The sequence below is a fragment of the Myxocyprinus asiaticus genome, chromosome 13, assembly GCF_019703515.2.
Source record: "Myxocyprinus asiaticus isolate MX2 ecotype Aquarium Trade chromosome 13, UBuf_Myxa_2, whole genome shotgun sequence".
NCBI lineage: Eukaryota > Metazoa > Chordata > Actinopteri > Cypriniformes > Catostomidae > Myxocyprinus > Myxocyprinus asiaticus.
Genome location: NC_059356.1, coordinates 1,640,424 through 1,664,400, shown reverse-complemented (window position 1 = coordinate 1,664,400; position 23,977 = coordinate 1,640,424). Strand labels below are relative to the sequence as shown.

General features: G+C 37.4%; 2 protein-coding genes across 3 annotated transcripts in view; one reads left to right on the top strand and one right to left on the bottom strand.

The window, feature by feature from the left end:
• The window catches only part of LOC127450397 (guanine nucleotide-binding protein G(o) subunit alpha-like), a 31,185-nt gene extending 13,806 nt beyond the window's left edge, over positions 1 to 17,379 (top strand). For both annotated transcript variants that reach the window (XM_051714484.1, XM_051714483.1), the window contains 4 exons: positions 5,785 to 5,914; positions 10,252 to 10,323; positions 12,579 to 12,666; positions 15,991 to 17,379. In XM_051714484.1, the coding sequence (XP_051570444.1) occupies positions 5,785 to 5,914; positions 10,252 to 10,323; positions 12,579 to 12,666; positions 15,991 to 16,181 (481 nt within the window). In that variant the 3' untranslated portion in view covers positions 16,182 to 17,379. The remainder of the gene's footprint in view (positions 1 to 5,784; positions 5,915 to 10,251; positions 10,324 to 12,578; positions 12,667 to 15,990) is intronic.
• Positions 17,380 to 17,535: 156 nt separating this feature from the next.
• On the bottom strand, positions 17,536 to 18,322 carry LOC127450425 (neuropeptide B-like). Its single transcript, XM_051714539.1, has 2 exons — positions 17,980 to 18,322; positions 17,536 to 17,661 (listed from the first exon to the last, which is right to left on the bottom strand). The coding sequence occupies exons 1-2, from the start codon at positions 18,229 to 18,231 to the stop codon at positions 17,536 to 17,538; spliced, it is 378 nt and encodes a 125-aa protein (XP_051570499.1). The 5' UTR covers positions 18,232 to 18,322.
• Between the last annotated feature and the right edge of the window lie 5,655 nt (positions 18,323 to 23,977).

The window sequence follows — 23,977 nt, the reverse complement described above, 5'->3', positions numbered from 1 at the left end:
TTTGCTCATCACAGTGGTTTGCACAGCAATAGCAGTTTGTGTGTATCCTTGAGTGTGTTTCAAATGCAGTGGAAAGTTTTCTCTGCTTTTTTAGATGGTGTAATTGCCGAATGTCTTGCACAGCTCATGTGACCACAGGCTCTGTGCGTACTATTACTTTGCAGCTTTGTCTTATTGTTTTTTGGTATTGACGTGGGTAATTCACCCTTGCATGGTAAAGAAGGCATCTGTAGAGCTCAAAAGTCGGGTTTTATTTTTCCAATTAAAATATAAAATACAGTAACTCTAAATAATAATTCTACAGTGTGTATATATACATAGCCTACACGTGGAGGTCGACAAGCACAGAAGAGAAAGTCTTGTACAAGCCCCATTTCTGATGCTGTATCCGGAGTGTAGCACCAAATGTTGGGCCCCGGACACAGATCTATTTTAGGGCCCCCAAAATAATTTGGGTTTGTGGTGGGGGTTATATACTGTATAAATGGTTTTAGATGGATATTTAACCGTGCTATATTATTTATAAGTAACTCTCAAATTTTTTTTCAAACACAAACATTATTTGAATCAAGCAATAAATTAGTGAAAAAAAACAAAATGCATACATTTTTATTATACATTTATAATTTACAAGTTGGCAAAGTCACCATAAGATCTCTGAAATGAAAAGGGTGCCAGATTGTTCAGTCTATCCTGAGGCTTTTCTGCTCTCCAGTAGTTTTAGCAATTTATAACTTACTAAGACATGTAGGGTCCAAAATAAATTATTAAACTAATTATAATATTTATAACTTATCAAATTATTTATAAAAACAAATTCTTAAAAGCCAAGCAACTTAATTTTGCATTATTTTTATTTAAATTTAACTGTGGAATTATTTAGCTAATTGTTTCCTTGCAAATCAGTGACAAACAACACAGGTTATTAATTATGTCAGGAAAGTGAAACTGAACCACATGGAAAAAATATTGTAATGTCTGTTGTGGGTTTTGCTTGGGGACTTGCTATTGGCTGTTGTGTTCACATAATCAATGAAGTAGGTCTGTGCAGGTTTTGGGGACTGTTTAGGGGTGTTGTTAATTAACATTTAAACGTAATTGGGGATTATAGTAATGATTCAAGTTTCATTTAATGTAAATAATGTTGTTTTATGTTATGACAGTGGTTTATTTTTAGTTACCATGGGTGAGATTTGTGTTCCCATGAGCTAGTCGTGATCCTGTCATGAGTCATATGTAGCATCTTCTGCTGAATGTAGTTATTGTGAGATTCTGTAGTGACGCTTTTTAGGCTGCTTTAACACTAGTGGAGCTAGGGGGTGGCCAGGGGTGGCTGTGGCCACCATGGACCCCATTGGCCACCCCACTCACATTAGCCATTTTGGAAATATTTTTTTGTTTTGGGCACAATTTAGTTTTTTAGAGGTGGAACAGTCTCTGTACAACCAGAAAACACAGGAGACATAACATGTGCACACACCAGGCTTACCTGGCCTGAAACCTCAGAACCCCTGACTGCAGGGGTGGGGGTATTTCTCCCATCAAAGTTTGCCATACCAAGTGAGCAGGAATCGCAAATGTAAACGCGTGGACGGCGTGCAACACAGATAGTGGTCCGTGCAGCGCATGGTCACAGAATAAACGTTCCGCCTTTTATTTTTCCATGGGCCCTCCTCCAGTGAGGGCTCCTGTTAGTCAGGTCCAACATTACCTGTGGTCCGACACCCCTGGCTGTATCTACTGAATTATGACAAAACATATCTACATGACAATTCACCAAGCCCCAGTGTTGTTGTGCTTTTGCTTTGTATGATAACGTAAACACGGGTGCCATGAACTGTTCTAAGGAGGGTATGCAAGACATGATTATGCCCCCCAACATCCTTTCAGATTACTGATTTTGTCTTTTGACTTGGACATTTTTATAAGCAAATAATGTCTATTTTTACTGAAATGAGATTCACTTGTATTATAGGTAACAACAATAGGTTACTTGATATTGAGTAATTGCTCACAAGAGTCTAACACACTGATATCAATTGTCTTTTAGTAGTTTTAGTAAGTGTAGCTTGCTAACTGCCATTTACACAGAATCCCAAATGAACTTTTAACACTTCATTTTCATTGATGTATTATAAAAATAACAAAGGCTTTTTTTTTTTTTTTAAATTCATTACACTGAATTTTGCATTATTTTTTATTCAAACGTATTCCTGTCCCTGTAACAGTGGATTTTTTTTTTTTAGCTGTTTTTGTTCCCCTTGCATATCAGTTACACACAACAGGTTTTTCCATTGTGTCAGTAAAGTGAAACTGCATATATCATCATGAGAGGAATATTCCACATGTATCTTACGGAGTTCTGGATAAAAAAAAAAAAAAAACTTTTGGCATCCTAGATAAAGACTTCAGATTATCCAAATTAAAACTTGACATGGGATAGCACTTTCATTTGTAAGTAACATTAACATTAACACAAAGCTAAACACCATTTAATACTGTTTTACATTTGGGAAGTCCAAATCATTTTAGTGAATCGGTTTGTTCGGACTGTTATGAACCATTTAAAATAAACGTTTCACTGATTCGCATCAGCCTCTGCATAGAAGTCACTGTGCTGTCTTTTTTTTATTTATTTTTTTAAGCTAAATATTTTGGCACTCGCTGTTAATATCCGTTTTCGACCCTGCAATATAAACTAGTGTTTTATAACTTGTATTTATTGTAAATTATGTTCAAGTTAGTGTGTTTTTATTTAAAAGCCTCTTAATATATTTGTTCAATTTAATGTCTCCCTAATTGAGATACTGTCTTTGCGCCAGGTAAATTGTGTCGAATTTAGATTAATAGTAGAATTAAATGTAGTTCTAGTATTACAAACATTCTTTAATGGCTTCAATGTAGTCTTTAGGTCTGCTAAAAGCCAGTACAGGCCAGGTAAGTCAAATCACCCAATAAAATCTGACTCGTGTTGATAAATTACTTTTATATAATAATAAATATCGTATATGCTTCATGCATCTATTTAAATGTCTGCTCTCATCCAGGGCACCATGTGAGACTGGACCGCCACTACGGGGGGCAGTCGTGATGTCTCCACCCAGCTGGAGAGGGGGAATATGAATCATGGCTGAAGTTATTAAATATTGATAGCTCGCATTTCCTCTTTCGTTCTCTTGCAAAAGAAGAGGTTGACAAATGAAGATCTTCATCCATCATTGTCTCTGCCTTTGCAGGATTCAGTTGTTCAGAGCACCAACATACAGTTGTGCTCAAAAGTTTGCATACCCTGGCAGAAATTGTGAAATTTTGGGATTGATTTTGAAAATATGACTGATCATGCAAAAAAAAAAAAACTGTCTTTTAAGGATAGTGAGCTCATGAAGCCATTTATCATCACATAGTTGTTTGGCTCCTTTTTAAATCATAATGATAACAGAAATCACCCAAATGGCCCTGATCAAAAGTTTACATACCCTTGAATGTTTGGCCTTGTTATGGACACACAAGGTGACACACGGGTTTAAATGGCAATTAAAGGTTAATTTCCTATACCTGTGGCTTTTTAAATTGTAATTAGTTTCTGTGTATAAATAGTCAATGAGTTTGTTAGCTCTCACATGGATGCACTGAGCAGGCTAGATACTGAGCCATGGGGAGCAGAAAAGAATTGTCTAAAGACCTGCGTAACATGGTAATGGAACTTTATAAAGATGGAAAAGGATATAAAAAGATATCCAAAGCCTTGAAAATGCCAGTCAGTACTGTTCAATCACTTATTAAGAAGTGGAAAATTCAGGGATCTCTTGATACCAAGCCAAGGTCAGGTAGACCAAGAAAGATTTCTGCCAAAACTGCCAGAAGAATTGTTCGGGATACAAAGAAAAACCCACAGGTAACCTCAGGAGAAATACAGGCTGCTCTGGAAAAAGACAGTGTGGTTGTTTCAAGGAGCACAATACGACGATACTTGAACAAAAATGAGCTGCATGGTTGAGTTGCCAGAAAGAAGCCTTTACTGTGCCAATGCCACTTAAAAAGCCCGGTTACAATATGCCCAACAATACCTTGACATGCCTCACAGCTTCTGGCACACTGTAATTTGGAGTGACGAGACCAAAATGGAGCTTTATGGTCACAACCATAAGCACTATGTTTGGAGAGGGGTCAATAAGGCCTATAGGGAAAAGAATACCATCCCCACTGTGAAGCATGGTGGTGGCTCACAGATGTTTTGGGGGGGTGTGAGCTCTAAAGGCACGGGGAATCTTGTGGAAATTGATGGCAAGATGAATGCAGCATGTTATCAGAAAATACTGGCAGACAATTTGCATTCTTCTGCACGAAAGCTGCACATGGGACGCTCTTGGACTTTCCAGCACGACAATGACCCTAAGCACAAGGTCAAGTTGACCCTCCAGTGGTTACAGCAGAAAAAGGTGAAGGTTCTGGAGTGGCCATCACAGTCTCCTGACCTTAATATCATCAAGCCACTCTGGGGAGATCTCAAACGTGCGGTTCATGCAAGACGACCAAAGACTTTGCGTGACCTGGAGGCATTTTGCTAAGATGAATGGGCAGCTATACCACCTGCAAGAATTTGGAGCCTCGTAGACAACTATCACAAAAGACTGCACACTGTCATTGATGCTAAAGGGGGCAATACACAGTATTAAGAACTAAGGGTATGCAGACTTTTGAACAGGGGTCATTTTATTTTTTTTGTTGCCATGTTTTGTTTTATGATTGTGCCATTCTGTTATAACCTACAGTTGAATATGAATCCCATAAGAAATAAAAAAAATGTGTTTTGCCTGCTCACTCATGTTTTCTTTAAAAATGGTACATATATTACCAATTCTCCAAGGGTATGCAAACTTTTGAGCACAACTGTACTGACCTTTTGCGTTCACTGCCAGTGCTGCCCTGGCACTGCCACACAGTTGGGAGCATCATTAACAATACTTATGCAAAATTAAAAAGTCCCCTGAGTTGCATTTGAAATCTCTGCTCTTATTGAATCGGGCCTCTTTTAGTGGGATCTTGATTGGCCTCAAGCTGGCTTCGTAATCATTATCTCTAAGGAGAGTGTTGATGTTGTCATTGCACAGTTGTTTTGGATGTGCTGTCAAAATGAATATAGACCTGTTTTAAGATTCTTCCAAATGACCACAGTTTTCAACAAACAAGGTTAGTTCATCCAAAAAATAAAATTCTGTCATTTGCTTACCTTTATGTTGTTCTAAATATATGATCTTCTTTCTTTCATGGAATGACACAAAAGTCTTTGTCAAAAGGGGTTTATTGTGCATTGGTGGCATCAGTTCATGCCGTACCAATTCTTACAGAAACATGTACTCTCCTTTTAAAAGCAAGCCCAATCATTTTACATTTGATTACCATGATGCCTCTAGTCAAGTCATTTTTATTTATATAGCACCTTTCACAACACACATCGTTTCAAAGCAGCTTTACAGAAGATCAGGCATTAACAGAAGATAAAACTGTAATATCTATAATGTCTTGGAGTCATCATTATGTAGTTTGATAAAATATGATTGTGAATTGTGTTTAAAAATAAGTAATTAAATAATTGTATTTATAATCACAGTGAGCAAGCTGAAGGCGACTGTGGCAAGGAACACAAAACTCCATAAGATGTTGGTTAATGTAGAAAAATTAACCAACATAAGACTAAAGCAAAGACTGATTTAGTGTTATGTTATTAGGGTAAAGTGGCCTTTTATATGAATAATGTCTATATGAATAATCCTTTGTTTATAGACTATATGACGTGGGTGCTCAGCACTCTGAAAGAAAGAAGTGGTTCAGTCATTTCGACAACATCCAGGCAGTGCTGTTTATGGTGGCTCTTAGTGGATATGATCAAATCATTGCTGAAAACCACTCCACGGTGAGTAGCATACTTCATGATGTTGAATCTCATTGACAGTCTTGTGTATTCTTCCACTAATACTATTGTGTTTGTACTGATTTTATTATTCTCTTTAAGCCCTAAAAGTGTTTGGGCATCAGAGACTGTAAGTCAGACCCCACACTTGGCAGGACGGTACCAAATCCCAACTGCTACTCAGGCATATACACATCCGACTCGGAACAAAATGTATATTTCATTTCATAGATTTAATTTGTCTGTAAAATTTTTCGTCCATTTTAGAATTTTCAGAAAAAACTACTTTTTCGAACTCGTTTGTCTGATTGTCATGAAATTTAGTGTACAACGCCTACAGACCTTCCCAAAAGTTATTAAAAGAACTTTGATATTCAAGCGTGACCCATATTCACTTATCGACCAATATCTTCTCAACGCAAAGATCAAACATAACGAAACTTTGACATGTAGATATTTTGAAAATGCATACCAAATTTCATCCAATTCTGCCTATAGGAGGAGCTATAACTAAAAAAAGGTCACAACTCCACAACCATTTAATCAAGGAAGTTGGAACTTGGCATGCATCTTCTGTTTCAAGTTTTAACATACACACTTAACATATATTCAACATTACAACCATCTGTGATTTTGTAAAAAAAACAAAACAATGTCTAACACTTACAATGCATCCAACTAACTTCTATGCATAACCTCCTATAAATATGATAATCCAAGGTGTGCCTTTTACCTGCCTTTTTAAAATTTAATTTCTGTGTTATTTTAATGACAATGGTAAAGTATTCCATGTTTTCATTGCCCTATATACTACTGTATGTTTAAGGAAATTAGTTTTTGCTTTAGGGAGTGAAAATCTGCCTTCTGTTGCCTGTGGCATATGTATATGACTCTTAATTGATTGTACTGATCCAATGGAATTTTAAACTGTGAAACCTTCCATGTTACTAATAAAATTGCCTCAGTCATCCAGTCTTCCACTCTCAACCAATTAAGATAAAGATGCATGCTGTTAATATTTGTGCGATACGGACACTGGAGAGCAAGTTGTGCCACCTTGCTATGTACTAGCTGGAGTTTACTTTAATCTTTTTTGGTGGCATTAGCCCAAATTATCTGGCAATAGTCTAGCTGTGAGAAGAAAATAGTACCTAATACTGTTTTCATTATATCAGATGTAAAATATTTTCTGCATCGCCTTACTACAGCTAACACCTCACCCATTTTATTAACCATATTGTCAATGTGTTTTGACCAAGACAATTTATTATCAAGAGAGATACCCAATAACTTGGTTTCTTTTACTTGCTGAATAAGTGTTTTATTTATGTATAGTGTAAGCTCTGGTTCAGACCTTAAAGAATGATTTGAACCAAATACTATACTCTTAGTTTTAGATGTATTAAGTATCGGTTTGTTTTCTAAAATCCAGTTTCCTATAATATCAAACTCCTCTTTCAAAATGGTAGTCAGTTCAGCAGATGTTGGTGCAGACGCATATACTGTAATATCGTCTGCATACATTGTTAATTTAGCACTTTTTAGAACGAGAGGTAAATCGTTTGTAAAAATGGAATACATGAGTGGTCCTAGACAGCTCCCTTGAGGAACTCCACATTCCACTGACGTTCTATCTGAATAGCTTCCATTAAAAAATACTCTCTGCGATCTGTTTACTAAATAACTTTCCATCCAAGCAACTGCTGAAGGTCTCAATCCATAACATTCCAACTTTTCCAGTAGAAGCTTGTGATCAAAAAGATCAAATGCTGCCGTAAAATCTAATAAGACCGCTCCACATATCATTTTATTATCCAAATCCCTATACCAGTCATCTGTCATTTGTACTAGAGCTGTGCATGTAGAGTGTCCCTTTCTGTAAGCATGCTGAAGATTTGTTATCAGATTGTTTTCTGAGAAGTAATCTTGTATTTGATCAAATACTGCCTTCTCAAGGATCATACTTAATGCTGGTAACAAACTTACTGGACGACTATTAGGGCCACTAAATGGTTTTTTCCTATCTTTGGGCAATGGAATAATTTTTGCCTCTTTCCAAGCCTGTGGAAATGTTAATCGTTTAAGGCTTGTATTTAATATGTCAGATTGTGGTCAACACAATCTATGGCAATTTGAATCAATTTATCATCTATATTATTTATGCCTGGTTGTTTATCCTTACATATAGACTTTATTAACTTTAACAGTTTCTACTTCTAATTCACTAAACTCAAAATGACAATGTTTACCCCTCATATAATTTTTGTTTGAAATGGTCAAGATATTGTCTGTCCCATATGATAATTCTTTCTTCAAATGATATACCTTGCTGCTAAAATAATTATTCAAATAATTAGCAATTTCTTTGGGTTTTGTAATAAATACCTTCACACTCCATCGAAGTAGGCTGTGGAGAAGTATGTCTTCCCATTATACTATTTAATGTGCACCAAAGCTTTTTCCCATCATTCATCTTTCTATTTAACTGTGGTGCATAATATTGTTGTTTCTTAAGTTTTGTAACAAGATTCCTCAGTTTACAATATTTCTGTCTATCAGTTATACTACCAGTTTTTTGTGCTGTTCTCTTAGCGTCATTTCTCTGAGTCATATAATCTTTTAATTCATTATCAATCCAGGATGCTCTACAATCCCTCGTCAACAATTTCTTAATGGGTGCATGATTATCAATTACTGGTTGGAATTTTGTACACGATCTGGTTCTTCATCATAATCATATCTGACCACCCTATATTACCCACATCCCTCAGAAAAGCATCCTGGGAAAACCTCCTATATGACCTTTTATACACCATTCTTTGCTTGGCTTTGGGTATTTTATTTTTCCTTGCAATCACTACTATATTGTGATCACTACAACCTATTTGGGCTGATACAGCTTTAGTATAAAAATCATCATCACTCAAATAAATATGATCTATACAAAATGTTGTCTTACCCTTATTATTAGTACTTAATACTAATCAAAACCTTTCAACTTTTTCACATTAGCCAAAACTCTGTCTCTATCCTTGAGCCTTGAAAACGTCACCATTATTGGTCGAGGTCTACTCGAGGTTTCATCTGCTGCTTTAGAAACTTTTCCAACTCGTTGAACTCTCTCTATCCCAATTGTGTGGGGATCCAGGTCCAATTTATCCTTAAAGTCAGCACCTTCTCTTCTGATTCTGACCACCTTTCAGTCTCAGGAATACCATAAATAATCACATTTTGACACCTGGTCTGGGCATCAAGTAAGTCTGCTTTGGCATCTATTACTATCATTGATTCTGCCAATTTGTGGATGTCATCTTCATTTGATTTACAGTTTGATGACACACTGATACTTGATGCTTTTAGGTCATCCACCTCCTTTTGTGTAAATTGGAGGCTAACTTTTAGTTCCTGCAGTTCTTTCAAAATGGCATGCATTCTAGTGTTTGTTGTTTCCATGAAGGTGTGCATAACGACTTTAAAATTGCTTTCTTGTTGTTGTAACAGTTCTTTATAGAAAGCTTTGTTGCGCCATCAATTCACGCACCTGCTCATGTGAGATATATTGTCCATTGTTCTTTTCTTTCTCCTTACGACCGGCCATCTTGTGTGATTTGGAGAGCCTTTGTTGTAGGCCACAACTTCACCAAGGGAATCAAAAGTCTGTCTCCATCCAATTTCAATCACAATTTAACTTATGTTGTGTAGAAAAACTATTTAAAACCACCTATGAAACGTCAATATAAAAAATGAGGATTGGAAAGATTTCTGGTAGATTCCAACGACCAAATTAGCAGGGACTATGATTCCATGAGTATCAATTTATTAGCCAAGTAATGTACACTTACAAGGAATTTGTCTTATTATAGTGCCACCTTGTGGTTGATACAAAATTTGGTATACAGCTTCTTGTAAACTCAGAGTTTACAAGAAGCTATATACCAATTTTTGTGAGTATTGAACACAAGGTGGCACTATAATAAGCAAACTTAAAATTGGTACATACAGACAACAAAACATTCTGCTAATGTGCCAAATTATTTTTCTGATGCTATAGGGGCCACTAAAACTGTATAAATGTGATCAAAGCAGTTGAACTTTTACACGGAAAAACATTCGCAAGATCTATTGGCAAATTTGGCCATTTCGATCATCTATTCACATGTGCTTGGACCCTGATTTCTTTTGCAGCTATATAGTATTTGACACTAGTTTCTATGCAGTTTGATTGTGGCTCAGGCATTTACAGTCAGTTATTCCATATTTGCTAAAGTGTTGTTGTTTTTTTGTTTTTTTGTGCTTGAGGGATTTTACACTTCTGTTGTCCGTTATCTCTCCTCCAACAGACCAGTCTGCATGAAAGCATGGAGTTCTTCAGCTCTATATGTAACAGTACTTTCTTCAAAAGAGCTTCACTGGTGAGCTGAATTATTTTTATTCTCAGGCCTGTAAAACCTACGAAATGTAACATGAAGGCTTTTCACACTATGCTTAACCCTGGTTAATGTTGTTTTTTTTTTGTTTTTTTTAAACCCTGTAAAGTGAATACAGCCATATTGATACGGTGCATTCATTAAGTATTCAGACCCCTTCATTTTCTTCACATTATGTTGCAGCCTTATGCTAAAATGCTTTAAATTCTTTTTTTTTTTTTTTTCACTTCAGTCTACACTCCATACCCCATAATGACAAAGCAAAAACAAGATTTTTGATAACTGCAAATTTATAAAAAAATAAATAAATAAAAAAAAAAATAAAAAAATGAAATCACATTGACAAAAGTATTCAGACCCTTAACTCAGTACTTATTTGAAGTACCTTTGGCAGCGATTACAGCCTCAAGTCTTTTTGGGTATGATGCGACAAGCTTTGCACACTTTGGATTTTCTGCCATTCTTCTCTGCAGATCCTCTTGAGCTCTGTCAGGTTGGATGGGGACCGTCGGTGGACAGCCATTTTCAGGGGTCTCTAGAGATGTTCGATTGATTCAAGTCTGGGCTCTGGCTGGGCCACTTAAAGGACATTCACAGAGTTGTCCCTAAGCCACTCTTGTGTTGTCTTGGCTGTGTGCTTAGCATCATTGTCCTGTTGGAAGGTGAACCTTCAGCCTAGTCTGAGGTCCTGAGCGCTCTGGACCAAGTTTTCATTAAGGACATTTCTGTATTTTGCTGTGTTCAGCTTTACTTCAACCCTGACCAGTTCCCCAGTCCCTGCTGCTGAAAAACACCCCCACAGCATGATTCTACCACCGCCATGCTTCACTGCTGGGATGGTATTGTGCAGGTGATGAGCAGTGCCTGGTTTCCTCCAGACATGACGCTTGGAATTGAGGCCAGACAGTTCAATCTTCATTTCATCAGAAAGGATAATCTTGTTTCTCACAGTCTGAGGGTCCTTTAGGTGCTTTTTTGTGTCTTGCACAGAGGAGAGGCTTCCATCTGGCCACTCTGCCATAAAGCCCAGATCGGTGAAGTGTTGCAGTGATGGTTGTCCTTCTGCAAGTTTCCCCTATCTCCACACATGATCTCTGAATCTTGGTCATTTCTCTTAGCAAGGCCCTTCTACCCTGATTGCTCAGTTTGGCTGGGCGGCCAGCTCTAGGAAGAGTCCTGGTTGTTCCAAACTTCTTCCATTTTAAGAATTATGGAGGCCATTGTGCTCTTGGGAACCTTCAATTCAGCCGAAAAATGTTGTAGTCTTCTCCAGATCTGTGCCTCGACAAAATTCTGTCTCTGAGCTCTGCAGGCAGTTCCTTTGAACTCATGGCTTGGTTTTTGCTCTGATATGCATTTTCAGCTGTGGGACCTTATATAGACAGGTGTGTGCCTTTCCAAATCATGTTCAATCAATGGAATTTACCACAGGTGGACTCCAATCAAAGTGTAGAAACATCTCAAAGATGAGCCAGAGAAATGGGATGCACCTGAGGTAAATTTCAAGTGCCATAGAAAAGGTCTGAATACTTATGTTAATGTGATATTTCAGGTTTTTCTTTTTAATACATTTGCAAAGTTATCAAAAATCTGTTTTTTTGGGGTATGGGTTATGGAGTGTAGGTTGATGTGAAACTAATTTAAAGCATTTTAGCATAAGGCTGCAACATAACAAAATGTGAAAAAATGAAGGGGTCTGAATACTTTCTTGTATTTAAGCTTGAATGTATTTGTGTTTAATATATAGTTTGAATCCTCTGTTCTGTTAATCCATTAACAGAATCTGGATCCATAAACCCCTCCTTTTGCCCTCAGCAGAACATCACATAATTGCCTGTGATATCTATATTAAGTGTGATGCACTGGGGAGAGTCATTTCAAAGAGCTCTTGAAGCAAACCTGTTTAATTGGACTCGTTGAGATTAAGTGTGGTGTATGCGTCAGTGCCATCATTTGATACACGCAGTGCGTCAGTAGAACAGGGTTAACCTGTCTATACAATCATTTTTATAGCTGTGCTTGTCATTTTCGTGATACAATTTATACATTTCGTTCATGTACTTATTAGAAATCAGGTGTAGGATTTCAAGAGAAATACATTTAGTCTATGCTAATCATTAAGTATTTGTCTGAATATATTACAAAATAATGAACATGTTTGTCCTGCATTAAGTGATGAGGAATTGGATGGTGTCAGATGTTATCAGTTTTTAAAATTAACTTTTTAATTGTATTCTCAGGTTTTATTTATGAACAAAATTGATCTGTTTGGTGAGAAAATATTGTATTCTGGGAGACACCTGCGACTTTATTTGCAAGACTTCAAAGGTAAACACTTGTATTTATCCCACATTTATTTCACACTTAAAGAAAATGTGAAACCTGATAAGAACTTGTCTGGGTCATAATATACCACAAAATCCAAAACTAAAAATAAATTATATTTTATGTAATAAAATTAAGCATATTTTTAGAACCATTAAGATACAGCAGCAATAAAGTGTGTGAAACCTATGAAATTAAATGTTTTTCTGCATTAATTGGTCAGAAAATGTGATCTAATCGTCATCAAAGTCACAAGACAAACACGATGTTGCTTAAGCTAACAACATAAACAATTATAATCTTTCATGTTTTTATTGAGCATGTCCCATTAAACATTCACAGTGCTGTGGAAAAAGAAAGAACTGCCTCAGCTCAGCCATGTTTCTGGGATATCTTGTGTGAACTGCTCTCTTGAGGTCATTCCAAAGCATCTCTATTGGGTAAAGTTTAGGGCTCTGACTGGGACACTCCAAAAGTTGGATTTTCTTTTTTGAAGCCATTCTGTTGTGGATTTACTTCAATGTTTAGGGTCATTGTCTTGTTGCATCACCAACTTCTGAGCTTCAGCTGGCACACAGCCACCCTGACATTATCTTGTAGGATATCTTGATAAACCGCGAAGCAGCAAACAGCCCCAAATCATGATGCTCCCTCCACCGTACTTCACCGTTGGGATGATGTTTTCATCTTGGCATGCAGTGCCCTTTTTATGCCATACGTAGTGCTACATGTTCTTAAACTATTCAACCTTGGTTTCATCAGTCCACAAAACATTTTACCAGTAGCATTGTGGAGTGTCAAGGTGGCGTTTGGCAAACTTAAGGCACGTAGCAATGTTTTAGTTGGAAAGCAGCAACCTTCCTTCGTGGTGTCCTGCCATGGACACCATGCCTGTTTAATGTTTTCCATATAGTAGACTCATGAACAGAGATGTTAACCGGTTCCAATGATTCCTTAAAGTCTTTAGCTATCACTCTAGGGTTCTGTTTTTTTTTTTTTTTTTACCTCTTAGCATTCTGTGGTGTGCCCTTTTTGAGTCATCTCAACTGGACGGCCACTTCTAGGGAGAATAGTCACAGTACTACATCGTCTCCATTTTATAGATCGATATTCATCTGTTCACAGTTAGGTAAACTAAGTTCATGATAAAGGTTTGCAAATTTATGCAAAGCAACAATTCTTGATTGTAGGTCTTCTGATATCTTTTTTTTTTTTTTTGAAAGAGGCACAGATGCTTCTTGTGAATGGTAAACTCAATGTTTGAGTGCTTTTTTTTATAAGTAGCTCTAACCCACACCTCCAACTTAATTGTATGCTAGGTTTGCCAACTCCTGACTCTAATTAGCTTTTGTTGATGTCATTAAAACCTACACTGTCAATGTTTTATTGATGTTTTCAATATGTACAAGAACAATACAATAATTTGCGTGTTATTAATTAACAGATTGTTTGTTCATTATTGTAACTTGGATCAAACCAGATTTTAAGACAAATTTATACATGAAGCAAAAAAAAGACGTCCTCACTTTCAACTGCTTTTATTTTCAGCAAACTTAACATGTGTAAATATTTGTATGAACATAAAAAAGATTCAACAACTAAGACATGAACTGAACAAGTTTCACAGACATGTGACTAACAGAAATGGAATAATGTGTCCCTGAACAAAGGGGGGGGTCAAAATCAAAAGTAACAGTCAGTATCTGCATTAAGTACTGCAGTGCATCTCCTCCTCATGAGATGGAGGCACTTCCACCAAGGCACTTGCAATTTCCCGGACATTTCTGGACATTTCCCCAGACGTGCTCAATGGCTCGAGTACAGGCCTCGGTGTAACGCTCATTCCTTCGTCGATAAACGCGAGTCCGACCATCACCCCTGGTCATTGAAGAGCACATTTTGTCAGTCCTGTCTGGTCCAGCGAAGGTGGGTTTGTGCCCATGATGTCTGGTAAGGACCTGCCTTACAACAGGCCTACAAGCCCTCAGTCCAGCCTCTCTCAGCCTATTGCGGACAGTCTGAGCACTGATGGAGGGATTGTGCGTTCCTGGTGTAACTCGGACAGTTGTTGTTGACATCATCCTGTGCTTGTCCCGCAGGTGTGATATTCGGATGTACTGATCTTGTGCAGGTGTTGTTACACGTGGTCTGCCACTGCGAGGACGATCAGCTGTCCTTCCTGTCTCCCTGTAGCGCTGTCTGAGGTGTCTCACACTATGGACATTGCAATTTATTGCCCTGGCCACATCTGCAGTCCTCATGCCTCCATGCAGCATGCCTAAGGCATGTTCACGCAGATGAGCAGGGACCCTGGGCATCTTTCTTTTGGTGTTTTTCAGAGAAAGGTCTCTTTAGTGTCCTAATTTTTATAACTGTGACCTTAATTGCCTACCGTCTGTAAGCTGTTAGTGTCTTAACGACCGTTCCACAGGTGCATGTTCATTAATTGTTTATGGTTCATTGAACAAGCATGGTAAACATCGTTTAAACCCTTTACAATAAAGATCTGTAAATTATCTTTTTAAAATACAGTGTCCTGAAAAAGGGACGTTTCTTTTTTTGCTGAGTTTATATGCAGGAAATTCCAAAGAGTGCAAACTACTACTTGCCGCTCTATTTGGCATTGTGACATTTTCATGGCAATTAAGCACATTTTCAACCCCCAAATTCAAATTTTTGTACTGAAAAGATCTCATTCTTATTATTGTAAAGCAAGTTGTCCAGTGTTTATATATCATTGTCTTTGTACAAAATAAATAGGTATTTAAGTTGTCAAGTATTTAAATATCTGTGTGTGTGTGTGTGTGTGTGTGTGTGTGTGTGTGTGTGTGTGTGTGTGTGTGTGTGTGTGTGACATGAGATTAAGATTTTACTGATTTGTAATGGCTTTCACCAGTTATTTCCCTTGTCTAATTTGTTCATTATTTTGTACTAGTTTAGCATTGTCTTCGATCATTAGCAGTTTGTGAAAATGTCTGCATTGTTTTTTATACTTTCAGTCTTTTCTCTACCAAAACATTACTCTGTTTTAAACAAGATTTATAAAAAGAACTGTGAATCTCCATAGAAATTTCACAACCAAAACATCTTGCAGCCAAGCAGCTGTTGAGGTCATGTAAAGTGACTTAACATGTCCATGTATACAGTATGCTTGCCACTCAGAATTCTACACAAAACACCCCACTATTAAATGCCATGTGTCTATAATGCAGATTTTTTTTTTTTTTTTTTTAATGAAATGACATTCAAGAGTTTTGAAAAATAACATAATGGGCCAGACACAGTTTATAAGTGATTGATATGTTTGTGTTTCTCTGCGGGCTGCAGGTCCTGACCGTGATGTGAACTCTGCTGCGCGATATGTGACTGATCAGTTTGTGTCGTGTGCCGCCACCTCAGGCAAGATGGTGTACCCTCACTTCACCAACGCCACAGACACAGACAGCGTGCACGATGCTTTTCAACTCGCCGCAAGCATAATTACTAAACACAACCTTCAAACTGTCTCACTTTTATAACTTTATGTATCTGCTTTTTCTGTGTACATGACTGACAAATGTTTTGGTGGATTGTTAGTCATTAATATTTTTATACAATAAATATTTTTAAACTTTAAATATATTTTTATACTTTTTTTTTTTTTTTTTTTTTAATACTTTCAAATGCAACATTGTAACTACAGCACAGTAAAAATGTGCTGAGGTGCAGGTTAAATTCATGCATGTACAATACTTTTGTTTTTCACATGCTTTTATTGTTAAGCAATAAACTACTGGTGGAAACGTGGCAGAACCTGGTCAGATTGCTTACTGCTGACATGTCACACAAATTAAGTCCCACTTAAAAGATGTCTGAATGTTAGTTAGATAAAATATACATTTATTTAGACGTTGGCACAAGCGCACTCTACACAAAGAAGTTCGTTAGGTTTGAAATAAGGCCATAGATATACTGTTCAGAATGACAACAAAAAAGTTAATTCCCTATTTAAAGGGAAAATGACTTCATCCATTAAAAATCACTTTGACAAGGTGCTTAAAGGCATAGTTAACCCAAAAATGAAAATTCTCATTTACTCATGCCATCCCAGATGTGTATGACCTTTTTTATTCTGCTGAAGACAAATTAAGATTTTTGGAAGAATATCTCTGCTCAGTTGGTCCTCACCATGCAAGTGAATGGTGACCAGAAATTTGAAGCTCCAAAAAGAACAAAGTCAGCATAAAGGTAATCCATAAAACTCTAGTGGTTAAATCCATACCTTCAGAAGTGATATGGGTGAGAAACGGATCAATAGGTCCTTTTTTACTATAAATTCTCCTTCCTGCCCAGTAGGGGGCAATATGCATGAAGAATGTGAAAGTGGAGATTGATTGTAAGAAAAAAGTTCTTAAATATTGATCTGTTTCTCATCCACTCCTATTATATTCTGAATATATGGATTTAACCACTGGAGTTAACCACTTTATGTGCTTTTTGGACCGTCTGAGTTTTGGTCACCATTTACTTGCATTGAATGGACCAACAGAGCTGAGATATTCTTCTAAAAATCTTTGTGTTCAGCAGAAGAAAGAAAGTCACATCTGGGATGAGATGAGTGAATTTAGATTTTTGGGTGAACTATCCTTTTAAATAAGAGTGAAGTCAGTTCTGAGAAAAGACACAATTTAATATTGTGTTATCTACTGTAATGCCATTATAAGTGACTTAATTGTCCAAATACTTTTGGGGACACTATTTGTCCATGTTATTCCAAAACTAAGGAATTAGGATCACAGTTGTTGTTCTCGCCTTGCTCACAAATGTGTATTAAACAACTGAACGGAGATGTAAAGTAAATCATGTCCATGTGCAGTATAAATGTGTCCATGTTCAGGCATTGAGACAGTCTCTGGAGTCCACGCTGAAGATCACACGAGCTTCACACTGAAATGAGCTGCTGTCCTGCACAAACTCACAGCTCTGAAGATTTGGAGAAATGTCCTTCACACAAATAGGCTGAACAGAGAAAACAATATCACAGTTAATGAGGATATATATATATATATATATATATATATATATATATATATATATATATATATATATAATTATAATTATTACAGTTATTATAATTTTGCTTGTTTAAAATAAAGCCTTTTTGAGACCATTAAGGTTTTCTTTTTTTCATTGTGATCATTTTCATGACAACTAAGCATTGTAATATCCATTATTCTTAATGACTCTACATTCCCATTACTGTACGATAGATAGATAGAAAAAAAATTAGCTACGGCAACTAGTAGCCTTCTGTAAAGAAGAACATGAAACTCTCACCATGTTTTTGAGGAAGTTTCGAGGTATGTGTGTCTGTGAGAGCACATTGATGTTTGTCAGAGGGTCAGCGGGTTCTGCATCTTCTGATCTCTTGAAGGAAGATCTTCTGATCCCGGACAGCAGTCCTGACGCTCTGCCCACGGAGTAATAACTCGGTCCCGCCGCTTGCTTGTACCACGCGTCCACTGGATTACAAGCGACAAGTGCAGAAACGAGCAGAAGTATGAGTGTGAGTCTGTCAGATCTCTCCATAACTGGTGATGATGACGGGTTTATTCTGTCAGTGTTCGCTGAAGATCTTCCTCTGTTGTGTTCAGCTGTCTGTGGACGCTTATATATGGAGATCCTGTGGTCACGCTCACCTGTATGATCATCAGCATCAGTGATTTGATATTGGCTCTGTTTGAGGATTTCTCCAACTGAAACGCAAGCAGAGCTTTACCTTAGTTATTGCTTTGTTTTTAGCTTTAAAAAAAATTAATTGTATTAATGCTTGCCTTATAGGTACAGTAGGGTAGAGCGAGCTGTAACACTGTGAATATTTCCCTTCTAGTACAAGTTCTGTCATTGTGTGCACATTCACATGAGGAAAGTTAGTAAACGTTTCTAAAAAAATATTAGGAAAGTTTTCATTTTCTTACGCCATTTTCATTGTAATAAATTAGTATTCCTGACAAACCACGAAAGGATTTTTTTTTTTTTTTTATTGAGGAGCTTCTTTAAAATGAACATGATATGGGAAATGCTAGGATGTAAGGTAGGTCACTGAGAAAATCAAGCACGCATGTGATCAGCGGGGGACAGGACAGATGTAACACTGTAGAAAACGCTCCTTCCAGAGATTTGTTAGCTTTTATTCAGTCAGAAAGCTTAGATAAGCAAGACAATACATGAATGAATGAATTGGTAGAAAGCCAGATAGACAGACAGAAAGATATATATATCCTTGTCTTCACCCTGATAGCACACATACATCATACAGACGTCTATTTAAAGAGTGTGTTTACATCTGGAAGATTTATTTATTTATTTGTATTTTTTTTTTTTTTGCTCAACTGCAATAGGTCTATAAGACATTTCCTCTCGGATGTCAATAAGACATTCAGCGCATGAGTTTGAGACATTTATGTTTTAGAATGTTTGTAAATCTGATCTTTTTAAGATGTTAAACAGATGTTAATTAAAATGTTATGTTTTCCAGATGAAAAGATCTAAAACAGACATCTTGGAGATGTACGTGTGCTATCTGGGCACATAGTAATTGTGGAAAATATAAACAATGTCTGCAGGTTTTTGACATGCGTTTTGTCTTTAGACAGGTAAAGGCATCTCATGTGAAAAATGGCATGTTTATTCTGGTCAGTGTTTGTGCTGTATTGCAAAAAGCAAAAGTGTTACTGTATTTGGTCTAGTAATTATCTATTCCAAGCTGTTACTCCAACACTGCTTGATCATACCATGAAAGACTAGATGTACTGTATGTAAATGTTACTTGGAGATAAAATATACGGTTGCCATTTTGCATTTACGTTCTGTTTAAAAAAAACAATCATTATTATACATAATACATATACATATTATAAAACAAGTTTTCAGCTAACGACCCGTCATCAGTGTGGAGTGGCATGAAACAACTCACAAATTACAGGACTCCTACCCCCAACCCTGTGGTGGACCAACAACTGGCTGATGACCTGAATGTGTTCTACTGCAGATTTGAAAGGCCCAATCTCACACCCCACACCCACTCTGACCTTCACTTCACACAAACACCAACACCTCCTGCAACCCCCCTCCTCTCCCCTCCTGCTACTCAAACTGCACTTAAGATCTGTGAAGATGATGTGAGCCACGTCTTTCGGAAACAAAAGACGAGGAAAGCTTCAGGCCCAGGTGGCATCTCACCAACGTGTCTTCGATCCTGTGCTAACCAGCTGGCCCCCATCTTCACACAGATCTTCAATAGATCATTGGAGCAGTGCGAAGTCCCATGCTGCTTCAAACACTCAATCATTATTCCTGTCCCAAAGAAACCAAAAATCACAGGACTTAATGACTACAGACCTGTCACTCTGACGTCTGTGGTCATGAAATCATTTGAGAGACTGGTGTTTGCCCACCTGAAGAACATCACTGGACCCTTTCTAGATCCCTAAATTTCTAGATTTGCTTATCGAGCAAACAGGTCTGTGGATGCTGCAGTCAACATGGGATTGCATCATATCCTGCAACACGTGGACAGACCAGGGACATATGCAAGGATCCTTTTTGTGGACTTCAGTTTGGCTTTCAACACCATCATCCCAGCTATACTCCAGAATAAATTACACCAACTCTCTGTTCCTACGTCTATCTGTCAGTGGATTACCAGCTTTCTGACGGACAGGCAGCAGCTTGTGAGAAAGGGGAAACTCACTTCCAGCACCTGTACAATCAGCACTGGTGCCGCCCAGGGATGTGTGCTCTCCCCACTACTCTTCTCCTTCTACACCAATGACTGCATCGCCAAGGACCCCTCTGTCAAGCTCCTGAAGTTTGCAGACGATACCACTGTCATCGGCCTCATCCGAGATGACGATGAGTCTGCATACAGAAGGGAGGTTGAACAGCTGGCTGTCTGGTGCAGTCAAAACAACCTTGAGTTGAACACGCTCAAAACGGTGGAGATGATTGTGGACTTTAGGAGGAACACCCCAACACTGACCCCCCTCACCATTCTAAACAGCACTGTGGCAGCAGTGAAGTCATTCAGGTTCCTGGGCACTACCATCTCACAGGACCTGAAGTGGGAGACACACATTGACTCCATTGTGAAAAAGGCCTAGCAGAGGTTGTACTTCCTTTGCCAGCTGAGGAAGTTCAACCTGCCACAAGCACTGCTGATACAGTTCTACTCAGCAGTCACTGAGTCTGTCCTCTGCACTTCAATAACTGTCTGGTTTGGTTCAGCTACGAAATCAGACATCAGAAGACTACAAAGGACAGTTTGGACTGCTGAGAGGATTATTGGTTCTTGTGCCATTTGCACTGTGCATAACAGATTTGTATTTGCACTGTACATAACAGATAACAGATTTGTACACAACGTATGTGTATGTGTGTATGTATGTATGTATGTGTATGTATGTATGTGTATGTCTGTGTGTGTATGTACGTATGTGTATAACTATTTTTAATTTTTTTTATTATTATCTCTGTCTTGCTGCTGTTTTTGTATTGTTTTTGTATTGTTTTTGTACTGTTGTACACTGGAAGCTACTGTCACCAAGACAAATTCCTTGTATGCGTATGCATACTTGGCAATAAAGCTGATTCTGATTCTGAATCATTACATTTCATGTTTATCACCTTGATCTCCTGAATTAGACCTGACAAATACCGCCACCTGCTGGCATAGTTGCGTTACTAAGGGAACTTTGTGTATATGTTTAAGCTACACTATGGCTGCGTTCAACTTCAAATTTGTATGCCCTTCCCTAGCTAACTTCCCTCCATCTCACGGACTCGGATGTACGTCATTGCTTGTGGCGTGAGTGTCCACTACTGGCGGATCCTGTGCAATGGGTTTTGGAACACCCTTAACCCTTGATCACTTGGAGCACACTGATGGCTGATGTCAATTTGTGGAATTATTTAGTGATATATATATATATATATATATATATATATATATATATATATATATATATATATATATATATTTATTTTTAATTTTTTTATTAGAATTAATTGTTAGAAAGGATTAATCAAGCTTTACAAAAACAAAAATGGTAACATAACAATGAACACATGGGCTATAACTGTGTGATAAACAGTTTAAGGTAGCTACAAGTATTATGCTGTTAAATCTCAATATAACTTTTCTAAACTTCACTTTCATGATTAGAGTTGTGTGGGGGTGGGGTTTATGATGTGCAATCTGCTGTCACGTCACAATCAAGTTGCATTGTGGGATATGGAGCTGCCTGAAGCATACATCAGAGCAGGCTCGCTCCCTCGGTCAAAATCGAGGGGTTGAGGGTCTGTCAACAGAAACTTCCCTCGCTCACCGAAGTAAGTGGAACAGACTTCCAAAATGGCAGCGGGGAAGTGCTTAGGTGAGTTAGCAGTGGATGTTAAAAGTGAAGTGGAATATAGCCTATGTAACTTTTGGCCCTCTAGTGGTTAAAAAATAAAACTGCATGTGTCTTGCAGAAGAATATTTTTTTGGTAATGACGTAAGTTGTGCTTCGGCTCTGCTCCTCCGTGCAGATGAATGTGCTTCGAGGCACCGGTGTACACTGGATACAGGACATCTTATCAGAGGGAATGGACAAATAAATAACAAATTAATATATTATTTATTCACGGGGGTACTGGAAACTATGGCAGCTACGGGCTGATTAACTGTATAAATCCATGTAAACATCCAAGTTAAGTGTAAATGCCTTTTGCTCTGCCGTTTGCATGATTGACATCTGGAATGTGAACAGACAGCATTTCTGCGCGTGCACAGCGAGGGGTGCGAGGTGATCATATGGCTGTGTCCGAACTCGTTCACTCATTCACTATTTCCTATATAGTGAATGACAGTGTGTGCACTATATCTCAGCAGTGAGTGAACAAAATGAGTGAGTGAATTCAGATGCTGACATATACGAGGGTTGTCGCAGAAACAATGTCACAATGTACTTTTAAAATACTTGGGCCTTACTTGTTATTCTTATTAAATAATATATAAATACAATAAATCTTCATTCTGTTTGTCATTTTTAATATATATCTTAATATAGAGAGTAAACACATTTTATCAAATGTACATTATTGTATTTATTTGTTATATTTTAGTATCTTTAAACTCCAATACAAGATGGGTAGCATTTCTGGGCGCATCATGCCCTCATCTCACCAAATTATCATAACCTACTGTACATGTTATAACCGAATATTTAAATCATCCACAGAATTAACATTTCCACTGTGTGCAGTCTCCTGAGTTAAAATAATACCACATCAGTGAATTTTTTAGTAAATAAAGAATTCTTCAGCTTAATGGCAAAATTCTGTATAAATATAAATAAAGAGTACATTTTAAAATGTATCTGTATATTTTGCCTCTCTATTTGTTATTATGTTAATCAAGTAATGATTTGTCAAAAAGTAATTTAATACATTCATCATGAAATAAAACATTGCAGGAGTGAAGGAAGCAGTAAACTCCCAGCTCGTACGTCATCCCTGCGGTGGATAATGGGCAATTAACCATCGTCGAGTGTACATCAAATGTACACTCGAAATTAGAGTACATTGTAGGCTGCATACTCTGCGTTTAGGGAGCGGCAGTATAGCTGTACAGAACTAATGATCTAAATTCTTTCGACACTGAAAACTGTAACTACACTGAAATAAGAATCCACGCGGGACTTTAAAAGCTATGAAATAGCGAAAGTAGGCATTAATAAAGCATGATCTTGCTTTGGTTTATATTTCAGCATTATATATAATGTCCCTGAGGGACATTTTCACGTTTTCACTGTAATAATTACTAGAAAGCTTTCCAACCCTCTCCTCTTATTGACAAATTCATCCAGATCTGACAAGAGCCTTTAAAGAAAAAGATTGTCATTTTTGGTTCACCCAAAAATGACAATTCTCTCATCATTTACTTGCCCTCATGCGATCACTGATTTGTATGACTTTCTTTCATCTGCTGAACACAAATAAATATTAATATATAATTATATATAAATAAAAATAAATATTTTGAGAAGAATTTCTCAACTCTTTTGATCCATACAATTCAAGTGAATGGTGATCAGACCTTTGTAGCTCCAAAGGTCAGCTGCCTACGTTTTCGGATGCAGTCCGGTTGTGGTTGATGAGTCGATAGTTGAGGACTGAGGAGAGACACAGAAAAAAAACAAGTTCATTTGAATGGACTGAGGACAAAAATTTGTATATATTTTTCGAAAAGATTTAACTCAAATTGCTGCCTGAGTGTGTCATGACAGTTGTTGAA